A 17,329-nucleotide genomic window follows, 5' to 3' on the forward strand; every position below is an offset into this window, starting at 1 on the left:
CAGGGCTGTGGCTGGTGTGGCAACTGCGCCACATCCGATGTGGACACCTTAGCATAACAAGCTGTATACTTCACCTCCTTGTCTCCACGCCTCAGGAACTTCGCCTATTCACTCTTTCTTGTCGCCTTTCCTCGACTTTCTTACGGCCTCTTTTCTTCTTTTCCTACTCGCCGGGTTTTCGGGTCCTGGTGACACCGTACCCCGTCCATCCCACCTCCAGTCTATCCTTGAAACCCTCTGGGCTCCCCTCCATTGAGGCCTAATACAATTCCACAATGCGTCTTCCGTCTATTTCCTCGCTTCTCTGCTTCGCGGGCCTGGTCGCCTTACCCGTGAACGCCTACGACGACCCAAATATCAAAAGCATCCCCGTATGTGCTCAATGTTGAACTCCGTTCCAAGCCGAGGTACTGACTTTGGACGTCTGTTAGCTTCGCACCCACAGCCTTTCTCCGGTATGATTATATTCTGAGCCTAGCTTGTCTGCAACTTCCAAAAACAAGCTGTGCATAGCTCGTGCTCCGAGGGGGAATATCAGTATTGACCACCATTAACAGCCATACCTCGATTCGGATTTCCAAAGCCGCTGGTTCGACTTCGGAGGAGATACAGTAATCCGTGCTGACAAGTAAGGATATTCCGGGAATTCAGGTATAATTTCTTATGAGCGCCAGCGCTGATTTTTGTCTTTGTGTTCAGATACGTCCGCCTCACGGCTGACCGGCCATCGCAGCAAGGATGGATCGCCTCCCGCGTGCCTCTGACCGCAACCAATTGGCAGGTAAATACACGGCCCTCGCGAATCAAAATATGCGCCAAAATCTCACATTTCCTTGTTAGATCGAACTCGAGTTCGAGATCCACGGCTCCGGCAACTTGCATGGTGATGGGTTTGCGCTATGGCTCACCAAGGAGCGCGCCACGCAGGGCCCTGTTTTCGGTTCAACGGACAAATTCGAGGGTCTCGGTATCTTCTTTGACACCTATAAGAACAACCGCCCTGGTGTGTCGTTCCCTTACGTCATGGCCATGATGGGTGATGGGCATACCACCTACGACCAGGCGCATGACGGCAAGGCAAATGAGCTGGCCGGTTGCTCTGTAAGTTAGCATTGATTCTCAGATGCTTGGGATATGCGTCTAACTGTTCACAGGCTCGTGGCCTTCGCAGCGCCCCCGTTCCCACCAAGGCCCGCCTTACCTACTTCCAAGACAAGTCCCTGTCCCTGGAGCTGCAGTACAAGAGCGAAGACTCATGGACCGAATGCTTCAATCTTTCCGCCGAGGATTCTAACATCGCCATCCCCTCTGTCGCATACTTGGGCCTCTCCGCCGAGACCGGCGAGCTGAGCGACAACCACGACATCATCTCCCTTAAGGCTGAGAACCTGTACTCCCTTAACCGCAGCAATAACAACAAAGGCAAGACCACGGAAGACCGGTCCAAGGGCCGTGTTCGCTCCTCTCCCAAGCCTACTAAGGAGCCCAAGGAGAAGAGTAGCTGGACTTGGTTCCTCTTCAAGATCGTGCTGTTCTTCGGCGCTATTGTCGGTGGTTACTTTGGCTGGACGGTCTACCGGACCAAAGCCCGGTCATCGCGTTTCTAAATTTACGTTGTATGGACGTTTGGCAAGGCGCAGAATCTAAACCTTTCTTCTGTGCGATTCAAGTTGGCCTCTGGGTTTGCCCAGTTTCTGTCTGACGAAAGGGATCTTGCATGCATAGCCCGTTTGAAGCTCTTCTTTTTACTCTGATCTACGTTCAGCTCGCACTCCATTTTCTGTTATCTTTTCTCTTCATCCTTGAAATGAATTAAAGTCATGATCATTCAAAAAAGAATTGCTCTGATATGCAGCATGATGCTTGGGGTATCAATAGTATAGTACAAGTAACAAATCAAGACGCCGCCCAATGTAGACTCCCACCTCATCACTGCTGCCGTTCTATTTGCTCGTTCCACAACCGGTCCACAATCTGAAAGACCTCCGTGACGCTGCCCATAACAGTATCATCAATCCCCAATGCGCCATAGCGATGCTGGATCTTGTCCGGATGCCAACGAATACGCTCAGCCTTCAGTATACCAAGCAACTCCGCCGGCGCCGGAGCATGACGCATGAACTCCTCAACAGCCTGCGGCCGAACATCGGCCCTCTTCCCAGAGCGAACAGGCCAGAAAAGCAAACTGCGCAACGACGTGGGAGTAGATGCCTCCGTAGCCTTCCTGATGGTCTCCCAGCTCTCCAAATACGCAGCCCAGGGCGCACTCCACTCGATCTTGGCTTTCTTGCGCTCCGCGCCTCGCCGCAGACTGGCGTCCATCGCGCGTTCAAACTCCTCCCTCCCAGACTGCGCATTCCGCTGAGCCTCCTCCTTCCTTTTCTGTTGCCGCTCGGCCCGCAGACGCTCCTGCTCGGCTAGCATGCCCTCTCGCGTCCGCTCCCACATCCGCCGACGCACGTACTCGACGTACTCGTCCTCGGTCATCTGTTCTAGCTCGCCCTCCGGGCCTCGTTGTACGTCCGGGACGCGGTAGTTATGGATAGGCTGCCCGTAGACAGATTCCCAGTAGGCAGCGCCTTCATCGTCGCCTAGGGCATCGAAGAGCGATTCTCGGAAGGTATCGCTTGTTGAGTTAAAGGGGTTTTCAGGGGTGGGGTCGGGCTCCTTGTCCTCGCGATGGCGCCGCTTAGAGGACTCGCCGTCTCGCTCGCGCGATCGGTGACGATGGGTTCGTTTTCGGTGTGGACGACTACCATCTTTGAAACGAAATGCCCGGCTGTGGCTCGCACGGGCGTGTTCTTTGGGACGGGGGTTTGGTTGGTGAGATTCGTTGGGGTTCTCGGTAGGTTTGGTGGCTTGAGGGTGCTCTGGAAGATGGGATGCCCCAGGCCTTTCGGTCGGTGGGGGGTTGGAGTGATCCATTGCAAATATCTTTCAGTTGCCGGAGCAGCTCCAATCAACCGATCTCATTGGAGTCACTAACCTCGGGATAAAGCATCAGGTGAATGTCAAAAAGTAAACCTTGGAATGAGCCTTATCTGAGATGCTCGGAGATAATGTGTCTTAGTCATCTTATCTCCACCAGCCCCACCAGACAGGACATCCATGAAGAGAACAAACGGTGCAGGCTTAATTATCTTGGAAACGGCTGGCCGTTGCACCGCGCACAATTGTCGTATGAAAATGATACAAGATATTCAGAGTTAAAAGCGCTAGCTAGTTGTTTTTAATTTTTGCCTAGGTATTTGCTTATGTACTCGTAGAGTCATCTATGGATCATTAGAATATATCCATGAATAGTCGTCGCGTTATACTAACGGAGCATGTCATTACCTCGTGGTATAATCTTCGAATCCTTATCACGTTATAGTAATAAGTAGGTGTCTCCTCGGGCTCTTCTATATTGCTAAAGCTAGGAAACGTGATATCGACATGAGCAAAACGAATTAGAGCTGAAGTGAAGATTCGGTTGGAGGTTCATTACCTACCTTGGGACTAAGTAAAGTGAGAGATGGCTATAGATGAGAGATATACCAGATGAGGGCTCATAACAGGCTATAGAGTGATAGCCAAAAGATTTAAGTTGGGTTGAAACTTCTTTAAGAAGTCAGAGACTAGATATAAATATGACTGAAGAAAGATAAAAGGAAGAGGAAAGAAAATGAAGGCCATTTAATGTTAGTAAACCTGTAACTAAGGGGTGCCGCCGCATAACTATGTGGTTAGTGAGATACTTACTTACTTAACTAGTTAAAATAATTGTCAAGGTTATGCCTGGGCGCACGTCTCTTCCGCTCGGCCAAAAGACCATTATGTCAGAGCTCTCTCGCTCTGACATGCCCAGGACCAATATATATAGTAGCGCATATAGTTATCCGTGACAACTGGTTCCTCAGGCCACATTACCGGAGTGTCTCGATTCGACCTATCCCGTCTCTCTTTGGATCTCTTGTTTCATACCAGCTTGTATTAGCTGACCCCTCACCTACATGTCCGTGTGCGAAGATATATAACGTATTCGGTAAGCGAGCTAGGCATGTAAGCGAGAGCCAGGCACATCTTCCTATTTGGGCCTTGACCATAAATCACGAACGCAGAGCTCAAGTATATAGCGGAAACAGCCTTGCAACTCTTAGTGGGAAATATTCCCACTGATACCGACTAGGTTATCGGTTTCTTTGCTGCATAAGATGATGCATAATAATATCATATTAGGCTTTAACGTCTCCTGGGCATCTTCCCAATTTTTCTGACGTATCTACTTTAAATTTGGATTTTTGACAAGTATTGTAGTAGAAATTGTGTCATTTTTTGAAGAAGCTAAGCTAGGGCTAAGAATATAATTAGCAAAACATGAACAGGTGGACTTAGTTCTGTTCCTCTTTCCAGACTTTGCGTGAGATATATTCCAACGAAGCAACCGAGATCTGTAGGTCACGCTCCGGCGGAACTGGTGAACGACAGAACAACTCCTCAAACTTAATACCTAAAGGTTATGCGGGGCTAGTGGTGATAGGAGCGCTATGTTGACTCGGTTCTCGGGAGGTGATGATCGACTGCCGCGCGATTGGGGTGTAACGCACTGGGTCTAGAATAATCGCCTGAAACGTGATTTTTAGAGCTTTGCGATTAACGGACACGGTTATCACAATCTTAACGTGCCCCTTAGAGTTGGAAAGCCACCATATGGCATCGGCCTTTAGCTTTCGGAATGATTCTGACACGCCGACCTCGACCACGACACATGGCCCTTTTGGGATAACCTGACTGGTCGTTAGCGTATTAGGTACTAACGACCAGTCAGGTTCTTTAGAACAAATATTACCCTTAACGCGTGTAGACCCTTGCCCCATAATTGATATAGATAGATCTACTGCGAATTAGGAACACACGATTATTTTTTGCACTGAATTAAACCAACGGTCCAATATTACTCATTACACAATCTGGCGGACCAGTATTCGGGAAAAGAATCGCAAAAGCCAAAGATACGAATTGAGCATCATGGTGCAAAATCACTACCTCCAACACAGATCGACATAGTTGGTAGGATAACGTGCGTGAGAAAAAGCATGTTGGATGCTAAGTTTAGTTGCCACCGCAACTAATCCTCTCATGCAGTCTGTCGGATAATACAAAACCCCACAAATTTACAGAACTCCAACAGATTGCCAGGAAGATTTCACAATGGGGCTCACCAAGTTTCCAAACATATTCTGTGCGTGGTCCAAAGTGACCTCCGCAAATTCCTTGAATGTTGACTTGGGATTCACACGCCGGTCTGTGAGGGACTTGTACCAGATTTGTCCCGCACGCTCCCAGGAATGGCCGCCAAGACCAATCGCAGTGAGGTAGAAAGCATGATTAGGAATTCCCGAATTGTAATGCACACCACCGTTATCTTTATCGGTTGTGACATAGTCGCGCATGTGGGAGATTTGAGGATCTTTGCCCAAGTTATCATTGTAAGCAGTACCCGGAGCCTTTAACGAGCGTAACGCAGCCCCCTTTCTTGCCACTGGGAGGATATTCTGTCCTAGAATCCAGTCTCCCTGTGCTGATGTTTGACCAAAGTGCCATTGCTCAGCCATACAAGCAAATACATCAGATATTGATTCATTCAAAGCACCGGGTTGATTCTCATACTTGAGTTTCGCTGTGTACTGGGTTACGCCGTGTGTGAGCTCGTGGACGATGACATCTAGGGAGTCGGAGAAGTAGTCGAAATACTTTCCATCACCATCTCCAAAAATCATCTGGCGGCCATTCCAGAGGGCGTTGTTGTAGTCGTGGCTATAATGCATAGAGCAAACAAGGGTAAGAGAAGCATTATCGATAGAGTTTCGCCCAAACACAGTAGCAAAAAAATTGAAGGCTATACCCAAACCATTGTATGCGTTGTTCACAGCCCTATCTTTTAATTCTGGTCCATTCTCCGGTCGAACAAGTGACCCTGGAAGACTTGCGGTTTCTCTGCAGTCGTAAATCTGGCGGGTTGGAGACAAAACAGCAAGATCTGCCGTTTTGGCACGCTCACGACGAATTTCACGATCCTGTTGCAGATTTTGCTGGGCGCTCTCACGGGCCTGAGGCTCGGTAGCTTCAGCATCCACAAGGGCCTCAGTTACATAAGGAGGGATGAACCCAGGCGTTGCTTCTTCGGGCAGGACCTGACGGCCGCTGCGAATATCATTGTCAATATCTTCTGCTTCACTGGCAGATCGAGGTGCTTCAGACGAGTCTGCGATTGCTTTGAGCAAGTAGGGCGGGATGAAACTGCACATATAATTGCCATGCCCTGACCCTGAGTTTTCGTCACGTTCCATAGTTACGTACTCAGCAGTGTTTCGGGTAATAGCAGAAGAAATTTTCCCGATAGTCTAGTTAGACTAGCAAAAGAACCACGGTAGTAAAGGTAGACAATTGAAATCTTTCATAAAGAAAACGAAGAGCCTTCTCAGGTCTTATAAGCGTATCGGTCGGGGGGCCTTCTGTAGACCGTTAGCTTGATTGAACAGTCTGCTGACCAAAAGCGCCGGATTACGATTTATATGCGTTAAGATAGACTAATCCATGGTAATATATGCTCTCGATGGTGGCGAGAATACAAAGCACGTCACTAATTGTTGAAATTGTCAATGGCGGGAGCCGGCTTGACATAAACTGGTTAGAGCACGCTAGGGCACGGATGATAAGTGGTAAACCATCATTCTCAATACTAGCGTACGTTCTAGAGATATCCTTAGATCAAGGTTCAGATAAACTGCTCTATGGTCGACTGAGGGTCTAGTCAGTAGCCGAACAAGTGTTAAGATGTCTAGGCCAGCGCGACTATGGGTTCGGAAATCGGAATGGGGTGATTGATTGGCTCACTCCTACATACTCCACAATCTAGATTAGAGGTTACGCCGTAGTGTCGAAACTAGATTACTCTAGATCATGCAAAACTTTTGCATTTCTGGTAGGTTGGCAAACTGAGAGATCAGGAGACCTCTAGCCTTAAGCCAAGTTCAGTCAACTCTGCCAAGGCGTCTAGAATTCAAACCCCAGCTATTTTCGGGACATCAAGAGACTAAAGGCTACGTTTAGATCCTGGAAACATGAAAGTCTATGCTGATCTACCAGCCATAACGGCTGCCCCTCTAAGGTTATTTCCTGAGGTAATATAGATCACAGTTGTATTTTTTCTACTTTTCCATTTTCTCAGATTTGAGACATTGATGCCCCGTAGTTGCCTACACTTTTTGTAGGTCATCTGCCCGCGGAAGCCTCGATTAACTTTGAAACATTACAACGGAATATCATCGAATGGACTTGGAAATTGAATCGTCCAGCAACCGTCTACTGCCGGCAGCGTTAAAATAAGCTTTTGTCGTGTCAACTTCAAAGAATATATTGTAACACGGTAGGCTTTTGGGATGATCCAACAGAGTCAGGACTAGGCCTTGACAAGTCCCGCCGATTTGGTCCCGCGCTTGGCAAAATGGAACAGTTGTAATGTTTTGCTTATTAGTAGGTGGTACCTTTGCACCAATGATGCTATTATTAGTCATGACTTGGAATACTACACATCAAATCCGGTCGGGGCAGGCCGAAGGCCAATCGAGATTCTGCTTTGTACCATCCAAATTCTGACAGCTGAACTCAATATATATTCACCTATCATTAGGTCTACCATCATCGATATCTGAAGATGAAGATAGCAATAAAGATTGCTCGACCTATATGACCTGAAGAGATGACCAAGTTATCTTTTTGTGACATAGGGTCAGAACCTGACGTCGAAGACGAAGTAAATCGATTAAACATTTCATAGATCATCTGTAACCTATTGTGGACTGGCGTGGTTTCGGGTTCGGGCCGAGAAACAATGCGTGTGTCGAATCTGGTTTCGACTCTCACTGTAACCCCGGGCTGTTGGTTGTTGTTTCCCTTCTGACGTCGTGTTGGGACTGGGATGATTGGCGGCCTCTGGCCAAGCCGAACATGACGCGAACACGGTTCCGCTCGTTGGATCGTGTTCCGGCTAGCGCCAAATTGGGTAATTTATTGATTTAATTATTTGGTCAAGTACCAGGCATATCTTGGCATATCGGTATTCAAAGGATGTTTCCATAAAAGGAGTAAGAACTAATGACTAGATAAATCTCATGTCAAGTAAACCTAATGAAAATCAATACTGCGTTGTTATTTAAGATCAATATTTGACTAAGGAATCTTGCCTTTTAAACCAACCTTCGACCATAAATTTATACTTCCAGCGACCCATGTGTTTATAGTATTGCCTGTTCTTTACACGCCTTTCCGCAACTGATTTATTGTTTGCCCTCAGGTTAATTTAAGATTTAGCGTCCGAAGCAGATGATCGCTGCCATTTTCGGGTGCGCCACATGACGCACGTCGATCACCCGAGCCCGCACCGCAATCTTAGGCTAGAATCGTCCGTTCACCTATCCGTGGTTCCTTATCACTGTCAAAGTCACACTCCGCTTGCGCATAATCAATCGGAATCACTTCAAGTTGTTTGTCGCACAGCCCATATGTGGTAGTTGTTCCTTCTGCCTAGTCGTCGTTCGAGCTCCAGCTATATTACGCGCGGATCTCGACGAACTAGTTCTAGACTGAAAGGGGAGTCAACAAAGAAATTGAGGAATATGGCGCGAGAGTCGATGATGTCTGAAAATCGATATGGCGTGCGTGGGTGAGGAGAAATTTGCCCGGAATAGGTCATCATATCATCATAATATTTAGCGACAAGGATTCTAGATGATTTGGTCCACTGAAATAGCGTACTCTGCGTAGAACTCGTACTGCTTTACTTCGTCTATATATTAGCTTGTAGGTAGTGCGGAACACCTGCACTTTGTTTAACAACAGTCATTAAGCACAATCTTGGTCTGCTCGTGTAATAACACTTACTCTATTACCCGAGTCGCTCCGTTCACGCCCTGCGCCCAAGCTCTCAATTATCATAGGTCTCTTCTCGCGGCCGATCATTCGCCATGACTCCCACGGTCGTCTCTCCAACACAGGCGGTGCCAAATATGACGCCCGACTACGAGGTCAGGGTCTTACTTAACCCGACCAAGGTCCTCAGCTCTGAACATGAGCTAACAAAAACCGTCCTATCGACTTTTGATATGGACCCCCCGACCATCACCAAGATAAATGTCCAGTTCCTCGACACGTGCTCCAAGGATATCTATACAGCCGGCTGGAGCCCCCGCATACGCAAGACCGAAAACGAGGACGAGTTTGAGCTGACGTATAAGAAGCGGTATGCTATCACGGGTGGCGACATTGACGCTGCTCTTACTACAGCTAATACCGATGGTTTCGACCACGGCGACAAGAAATATAAGGCGCAAGTCGAATGGGGATACCGCAAGCAAACACTTTCTATCAGCCGCAAGAAAACGATAGTGGATTCTGGGAATAGCGGAACGGACTTGCCAGGAACAAGCAAGTCGCGTAAAATGTTGATCGACGAAGCGCCGGACAAGTTCGACAACTGGTATCACAAAAAATGGGGCACTAGCGCGTTAAAAATATCACGCATTTTTGGTCCGGTCCTCGTCAAGCGCTCCGTTGGCAAGTGGAACGGGATGCCGCTATATATCGAGGTCTGGCCCATCCTAAAGTCTGAAGGTACGGGCATTGAGTACATCATTGAGGCTTCTTTCAAGACAGAGAACCGCACGACAGCCTCGGCCGAGCTGCACAACTTAGTCGCCAAATTGAAGAGCGAGGATTGGTTTCTCCCAGAGGACTCGCTAAAGACGCAGCTTATTATGGAGCGCTACTGATATGGAAAAGTTGTTAGCTTCCGCGATGAAGGGTCCCGAAGAATGGATTATTGGTTGTATATCAGGTACTATTGCCAAGGCCAATTATGGTAAGCGGAAGGGAAAACTGTTATGGCAAGCTAGCCCAGTGTGGGTAAACTGCCTATCTGGTTGTAGGGAGGTATTCAAGGTAGCCCTCTGGTCTTAGTTCTTTGTTCGCTATCGTGAAAATTGCGCTGGGTTTGTTTCTTGTTAGTATATTCACTCTCTTATAAGCCTCATAATATTTGGTTAGTCCGTAGCAAGCAAGCCACAAAAAATGTTCTTTGTCCAGCAAACAAAAATACAGTAGCCACCGGTATCGCCCTCCATGTCGGGAACAGAGAGATGCTATTTCAAACCCTAATCATATGATACGCTAATCCATATATGAATAGCGCGTAAATTATTCGTTTTGTAGCTTACCAAGTAATAATACCAGACGTTTCCTGATCCAGACCTCTATAGTCACGGTTCTACGCCTTCCAATTCCGGATAAACACCCCGAGTCTAACCAAGCCGGGCTCACCTTAAGGGGAAGATCTTGCGTGCAAGGAACTAACTGGACGCCATATGGCTCACTGCCCAATTATATAAAGCATCCGTGTATTGGTAACGTCATTACTACGTCCCAATTAGCGCTGTATGGATTCATCAAGCACCGTCAGGATAGATAAGAGACAACTAGTTGATCAAGGTCAATCTCCGCTTGGATTCAACTATTTTTCAAGGAAACTACAAAGCAATATTCACTTCAACCTTCAACCGTCAACCGTCCCTATCGATGCTATACAAGTTGCGCTGTGGCCATTTACGAACACAAAATGAAGGAAGAAACTAGGGCAGGCAGTGGTCTCACTGTACGGTGAAGAGCTACTAAAGTAGGTATAGCGGCAGGGATATACTACTTTATCTTTGCAACTGTGAAGGATTACTTGTCTACTGGTTATAAGTACTACGGCCTCCTCTTTCCTATAGTATATATATTATTATATGCTGTGGGAGGTTTCTTATATGTCAGTATAGGTAATGCAATATAACTTACCTTGCAAACATATACTTTCTGTGAAATAATTGCTATACTTGTATATATTCAGTATCAAGTTCCTTCGGTCATAAAACAGGTCCTATGGATCAAGTTATAACGCATCGTTCCATCATTCGGACCGAGTTAAGCAGTTGTGTTCTGACGCGAGAGTCATATTGCTATATCTGCCGCCTTACTCTCCGGATTTCAACCCCATTGAGGAGTTTTTTGTTGAGCTGAAGGCTTATATCAAGAAATCTTGGCCAAATTATGAAAGGGATCCCGACCAAGGGTTCCGTGCCTTCCGTCAGCGGTGCGTCCATGATGTTGGTGCAAAAGAGCAGAGCGCTAAACGACATGCAGGTATAACGATAATGAAATGGTGAGTGGCCGACGTGCCAGAAAGCGAGGCGTGTGCAAGAAATGGTGTCATACCAAGGGGAGACAAGCCCGTTCTCTGAACCACTTGCGCATATCAAACCCAGATCCCCCCATGAGGTCGTCTTCTTTGAATACTATTGACTCAAGGACCTCAAAGGACAAAGCAGACAGGCTCAATTCTGGATCAAGAGAAGGTAATTATATGCACAACCTGTACTCTGGCGGGTCCTCCAAGACTCGAGAGATATCTCGCTCTTTGGGGAGTTTTTAATGTACTCATACAACACCGTGAAAATACCCTGAATCTGAATTGTTGTCATTGAAAAATGCACAGGTTTACCTGTGCATCTATGCAAGGGGAATACTGTAGTGCCTGCGAGGCGTGCCTTACCACCCCCCTTCACCGCAAACTTTCCTTGGTGAGCTTCCTATGTTGAACTGACGGCGGTTGATGGTCAGTTTAGGTATTTATTGGTGAGTCTGTTTATGACGATTTGTCACCGCCGATATGCTTGTTGGTAAACGATTTTTAATTGGTGCCATTCTAGTATGAGCATCTGCCGGTGCATTGAGACTTTGGCGCTATGTCCTCGATATATTCAAAGTAAACAGCGCTTTCATGTACGGAATGTCTACAGAAAGCGGATGGCAGGAGATACAAGCAGAACTCATGTGGGCCCAGATGCACAAGGACCATTTTCTGGAACAGAAGTTATGCTGCTACCTACCTCCACTTATTGTCCCACCCAGCCTGCTCTACGGCAAATGCAATGGCTAACTCGCTGAACCTCGCCATGTGCTGTAGCATTGTCTCAGCAGATATTCACTAAAAAGGGGGCGGAAACTAACGTCAACAGAAAAATGTCCCGTTTCATCATCGATCCACATGGTGTCGTTAACCCCGTGAATGTACGGATCGTATTCACCAATTAAGCCACCGGCAGCGGGATTTCCCTCGGAAGCAAAAGAAGACGGATAGTTGAGTTTTGTGTAGGACATGTAATCCGAATATGCATTCCTGCTTGATCAGATGAAATTTCCAATTTGCGAGAGAAGAGCCAACTTACCCCGGGAGATCATAGACCTTGGCGGGGATGGAGAGGTATTTGTTGCTCAAATTGACCGCCCAGTCCGTCAGAACTGCATCGGCTTCCGTAGATATGAATCCGATAGTCTCCGTGGCATTCTTGGCAATAAATGCCGTCATGTCCTTCACAAATTATCTGCCTTAAGCTTAAGTTATAATCGAGTCCGGGTAACTCACAAATTCCATCATTGCGCCAATGTGCGCTCCTTGTTCCTTTTTGTACCGAGCAATAGCTTGACTGCCTAGTAAGCCACCTTCCTCCGCAGCATACCAGTGAAATTCGACCGGGCCATCTTTGGGAGTGAATCCGGCTTCAGCCAGAACGCGAAAAGCCTCAAGAATACTGACGGTGCCAGAGCAGTCGTCGTCCGCGCCGGGGGCCGGCAGGAGTGGAAAGAGATAGTTAGCAGAATCTTGGTGCGCACCGAGGATAGTTAAAGGATGCGAGAAGTTGCGGACTTTTGGCTCGAAGCGAGCGATGATAGAGGGTTGGCGGAAAGAGTGGGTAAAGTACTCTAGCGAGATGTGGGTGTGAAGCGGGGAGGCGGCAATGATCTGATCCATGACCTGTCAATCCTCTTCTTCGTGGATCCACTAGTGGAGCTTAGATCGCATACTTGAGAAATATGGTCATGAAGCCATTCAGAGCTTAATTCTCCGTGGATATCGTCGAAATAACGGTTATAATAGCCAGTCATTTGCTTGAGCACATCGAGCATTCTTCCTGTATCGATGTAGGGGAAAAGAGATCGGATAAGTCTCTCATGAACCAGCTCAGGGGTATCTAGCAAACATTGTTAATTGATCATCTGGAATGCTGGCCAGAAAGCTCACTTGGCTTCTCGGCCGCCGCATCGTGCACCTGCTCCGCATAAAACTCTTCATGTTCAGTGATATCCATGAAATTTGTCCCATTTCTACGCAGTCGCATTTTGTCTCCCTCAGTCATCCACTCTGGCTTGGCTGCGCCCATAATCTGCAAGAGACGCGGCTCAGCCAGTACCGCTTCAGTCTCCGCTCGAACATCCTCACTCTGGAGCGAGACATACGCGGCGACTGGGTCTGGGTGGTTCTTTATTGCAGCCAATATTCTCCCATCGACACTGTGATCGCCGTGCGGGGGCGACACACTCGCGGCCTCGGCGATCGGAGAAAGGACGAGTTGCGCGTCCAACGCCGCCGCTGAGAGGTTGGCGATGCCTAACAGATATGCTATGATGGACTTTTGCATGATGTGATAGGATACTTGAGCAGTCGAAGAGTTGGAATAGTTAAGTGGGCATCTCAAAGCGCTATTTGCAGCCCCGGACCACGCACGTCAGCACGGACGAAGCTAGACTGGGTGAAAAGATAACCGTCCAATCAATTGCTGTAAAGCACAGTCGAAACTTATAACGTACCACTGAATGTAACCCTCAGCATTAGTAGGAGCACATGACTTAGCGTCGCTGCAGACCGTTGAATATGTATATCAGATAACTTCACCACATGAAACAACTTCGCCCTTTGGGCATCACATCTCAACATCTCAATCACAAACGCGATGACTGCCTTGATGACTTGAATGTCAGGATTCCATGGTCTCCTATTCTGTTCGCTTCTCCCCTCTATACTCTCCAATTTACCGCCCAGCATGTGTGACAAACTACCGAAGTTGGAATATTAATGCCTGATTTCTCACATATATATCTCAGTTTCTACACCACTATCAGAAGTAAAAGCCGCAGAGAGACGCAAGGGGGATACGATCATCCAAAGAGGGGGGGGGGGGGTTAATATATCAACACCCTTAACATATTACAGACAATAATCCGAGCAGCCACCTGAGGTTCTCTAACATTGCACTTCTTGGATGAATACATATTAAAATCCAAATGCGACTTGAAAGCTTGATTAAATGTTGAATGTTCATTGTTGAATAAGGTGAAAGCTGTAATATGCCTGTACAACGCCATTCCTAACCCGAAGTCCAAGCCCCACACCCCAAACGCAAGTCCATGCCCGAAAGAAAAGAGAATCAAATGCGATAATGTGCCATATTCTTCTTGATCTCATCCACAATCTCCACAGCCTCATTGGTACTCCTTGCCTCAAAGTCATAGCGCTTCTGTTCCGTGGCATCATTGCCGCGCACGATCATCACCCGGAAGCTCTTGGGGTGCCGTCGGCTGACCTTGGATCCGATCACGTCGCTGAAGCTGATTGATCGGGTCTTACCACCAGACGCCGTTTTGCCCGTATCACCGGGCACGATATGCATATAATCATTTTCAAACGTGAGGATCCGATGGTTGGATGCTGTGAAAGACATAGGTTGTTTGCGGAACACGTGGTACCGGCGGTAGTATCCGCCTAGGTGGTCTTGTTTCTGAGAAGATGAGGGCAACATGCGCTGGGCGCCCTTCTTGGCCTCCTTTTTGCTCTTCTTGGAGGTTGTTGGGTCGGCGGTTTCCACCATCAAAGGCGCGTTCGGTGATGAGCTGCCTGGCGAGGTTCCGAGTGCGAGGGGCCCCCGCCGAAGCGACGACGCACCAGATCAAGTTCTGTGATGCTGCCCAATGCCTCCACTGTGCGGTCGAGTGGTGCGATCGTATTCGACCCCATCACCTTTAAGAGGTAGTTGCCCTTATCCTGGCCCCATCGTTTACACACAGAGTCCAGGATCTCGGCTATATAGCTGTCGGTAGATGTGTTGATGGTCATGACATGTGCGGATGCCTCCATGTTGATGAAGCGAATCTTCAATGTCTTGGAGACACCAAGACGGGGAGTGGCATGCGAGATAGGTACCACGGGGCGGTCAGCAGGAGTAAGAGTGCTGTGGTTGAGCGCAGACGAGAATGGATGGCCTAGAATGGGGTTTGCTCGGGCTGGTGTGGTCTGAGGTGTCTTTTTCTGTGCAGCGGGTTGAGTCCCTGGTACTGCAAGATTCGCTGGCTGATCTGCCTCTTCCGACCCAATGCTTGAACTAAATTGTGGATACAGCCGTTCATTCTCCTCAAACTCCGATTTCGATGCTTCAACTAGTGCGAATTCATCGTACGGCTTGCCCCTTGACCGTCCTCGGGACTTGGCAGATTGGTTGTTGTTTGACGTAAAATCCGTCATTGGAAGTGTCCGCCCAAGCGCTGGGAAGTCATATTCGACCTCGCCATCATCGACCATCCGAAGCGTCCATCGGTTCACGGTCAAATTTTCGCGATCAATTGCTGGACCGCGAGCATCCGCTGAATATTTCCATAGGGCAAGACCAATCGTCTCAGCAACAGTCACTTGTGCGGGCTGTTCTGCAAGCTTAGACTCGCGTGTAAGTGGCAGATCCAGCGGGTCTTCAGGGTCGTTTGAAAAGGGGACGTAGATCTTCAAATACAACGAGTCCTCTTGACCTCGCCCAGAGAGCACCACGAATTTATCCACTGGATTGCTTGGTGCTCGCTTCCGGGACGTAAGCTGGCTGGTCAATAAGCTGACCGGCTGTATCATGCTGATAGGCCGTGGCGGGGGAAGATCTTGCAATGCAGGAGCCGGAGTGCGATGCTTGCGCGGTGAGTTATTCTGCGGCCCCGTGCCAGAGGGCAACTTGTTCATCATAGTCATGGGCGAGGACAAATTCAAACCGCCCGCCACGCCTGCCAGCAGCAGGGAGCCAGATCCAGCAGTATTGTCAAAATCAGAGGAAAGTGCAGACCCAACAGACTCAGCACCGGAGTCCTCGTCCTCGTCCTCCTCGTGGAGTTCTCCGAGGGCCAGGCTCTCTGCGCCTCGACTGCCAGCTCGCTCACGCCGTCTGCGCGAATACTCGACGACCTGATCACTCGCGGAAAATTGAACTTGTCCTTGTTTGTAGCCTCTAAGGTCGGTCTCGTTATCCGTCGACAGATCACTGCTAGTAGTTGTATCTCGACGGGGGCGTGGTTTTACTTGGCGGTATTGATTGGCAAGATTTTGTGTTGACGCAGATGTGATCATCACTTCTGGCCGTTCCCTCTGATCTCCAGAACGCATTGGAGAGGAGTCTGCTCGATCTCGGCGGATGGGCATCTTGTCGAATTTGATCTGATCGATAGCACTGTTCTTTGGTCAGATAGGGAAGTAGAATACTACACAATAATTCACCAACCTGCCAACGTTGTCCCCATCGTCGTCGCTGTCATCACTCAAATCGCTGCTATCGTCGTCCTCTGCTTCCGCTTGTCTCTGGACCTCTTGTTGCCTTTCCCGTCGAGTTTTCTTCTTTCCGCCGCGTGCATGATTCCGCCGCGCGGTCATGTCCGTATGGCTCTTGCCGGTCACCATGCCACCATCATCCTCGCCGTCTTCCAGCCCGAGGCCTTGTAATTCGTGGCGTTGGGGTTTTGCATTTCGTTCTGCTAGTCTGTAATATTCGGATGAAACGTTTGCCGTGGTTGGAATCGGTGGGGAGTAAGTGCGCTTCAGGTGGGAGGAGCTGAGCGTGTTGGGGTACGCGGCGGCGGTTGACCAGCCCGCCGCGCGGAAGCCAGGTGTATTCAGGACAGAGTCATTGACGTTGATCAGTCGGTCCCCAATTCCATCTTTGATTGTCGAGAGATATGAGGAGCGTAATTGCCAGATTGTAAAGCTATACTCGGGTTAGTCCTTGGAGACCTTTCCGCGGCGATTTGAAAGGGGGAGGTCGCAATTCTGGACGCGACTTACTCTTCATTGTGAAGAAGAGACATCTTCCCGGCTCTCACGAGGACATATATCTGTAGTAGCCCAGGGGTGTGCTACGCAGTAGCGACCGAGGTCGGGATATCCCACAGCAACTCGAGCTAAAAGCGCATGCTCGGGGCAATAAAGGGAGGAATGAAAACGAATGAGACTAGCTCATACAGGACCAGCCTGGAAAAACAGATCAAAAGATAAAGATATCAAGAAAGGAGAGAAAGGTGGGAAAAGAGAGTTGTATGCCAGAAGCAAGAAGAGAGGGAACTTGGTGTTCTCCGCAGATCATTTCCCCGCCAAGGGGGTCGGGTCGGTCACACT

At 48.5% G+C, this 17,329-nt stretch overlaps 6 protein-coding genes across 6 annotated transcripts; 2 read left to right on the forward strand and 4 right to left on the reverse strand.

Moving 5' to 3' along the window:
* Nucleotides 1-92: 92 nt before the first annotated feature.
* On the forward strand, nt 93-1,839 carry N7471_001698 (legume-like lectin family protein). Its single transcript, XM_057274419.1, has 6 exons — nt 93-371; nt 432-455; nt 558-628; nt 700-781; nt 841-1,101; nt 1,155-1,839. Exons 1-6 carry the CDS (start codon nt 276-278, stop codon nt 1,605-1,607), a joined length of 987 nt encoding a protein of 328 aa, XP_057142598.1. The 5' UTR covers nt 93-275; the 3' UTR covers nt 1,608-1,839.
* Nucleotides 1,840-1,929: 90 nt separating this feature from the next.
* On the reverse strand, nt 1,930-2,925 carry N7471_001699 (uncharacterized protein; the record flags this gene model as incomplete). Its single annotated transcript, XM_057274420.1, has 1 exon — nt 1,930-2,925. The coding sequence occupies one exon, from the start codon at nt 2,923-2,925 to the stop codon at nt 1,930-1,932; it is 996 nt and encodes a 331-aa protein (XP_057142599.1).
* Nucleotides 2,926-5,153: 2,228 nt separating this feature from the next.
* Nucleotides 5,154-6,329, reverse strand: N7471_001700 (M4 family metallopeptidase; the record flags this gene model as incomplete). The annotated part of the gene is made up of 1 exon (XM_057274421.1): nt 5,154-6,329. One exon carries the CDS (start codon nt 6,327-6,329, stop codon nt 5,154-5,156), a length of 1,176 nt encoding a protein of 391 aa, XP_057142600.1.
* A 2,676-nt stretch (nt 6,330-9,005) lies between these two features.
* Nucleotides 9,006-9,809, forward strand: N7471_001701 (uncharacterized protein; the record flags this gene model as incomplete). Its single annotated transcript, XM_057274422.1, has 1 exon — nt 9,006-9,809. The coding sequence occupies one exon, from the start codon at nt 9,006-9,008 to the stop codon at nt 9,807-9,809; it is 804 nt and encodes a 267-aa protein (XP_057142601.1).
* Nucleotides 9,810-11,928: 2,119 nt separating this feature from the next.
* On the reverse strand, nt 11,929-13,553 carry N7471_001702 (uncharacterized protein; the record flags this gene model as incomplete). The annotated part of the gene is made up of 6 exons (XM_057274423.1): nt 11,929-12,034; nt 12,085-12,253; nt 12,303-12,445; nt 12,500-12,877; nt 12,940-13,106; nt 13,157-13,553. The coding sequence occupies 6 exons, from the start codon at nt 13,551-13,553 to the stop codon at nt 11,960-11,962; spliced, it is 1,329 nt and encodes a 442-aa protein (XP_057142602.1). The 3' UTR covers nt 11,929-11,959.
* Nucleotides 13,554-14,339: 786 nt separating this feature from the next.
* On the reverse strand, nt 14,340-17,235 carry N7471_001703 (Sin1 family protein; the record flags this gene model as incomplete). Its single annotated transcript, XM_057274424.1, has 4 exons — nt 17,000-17,235; nt 16,443-16,922; nt 14,848-16,391; nt 14,340-14,806 (listed from the first exon to the last, which is right to left on the reverse strand). The coding sequence occupies exons 1-4, from the start codon at nt 17,020-17,022 to the stop codon at nt 14,340-14,342; spliced, it is 2,514 nt and encodes an 837-aa protein (XP_057142603.1). The 5' UTR covers nt 17,023-17,235.
* Nucleotides 17,236-17,329: the final 94 nt, after the last annotated feature.

This window comes from Penicillium samsonianum, assembly GCF_028829775.1.
Source record: "Penicillium samsonianum strain IBT 33392 chromosome Unknown utg000001l_segment0_segment0, whole genome shotgun sequence".
In the NCBI taxonomy this organism is placed as follows: Eukaryota; Fungi; Ascomycota; class Eurotiomycetes; order Eurotiales; family Aspergillaceae; genus Penicillium; species Penicillium samsonianum.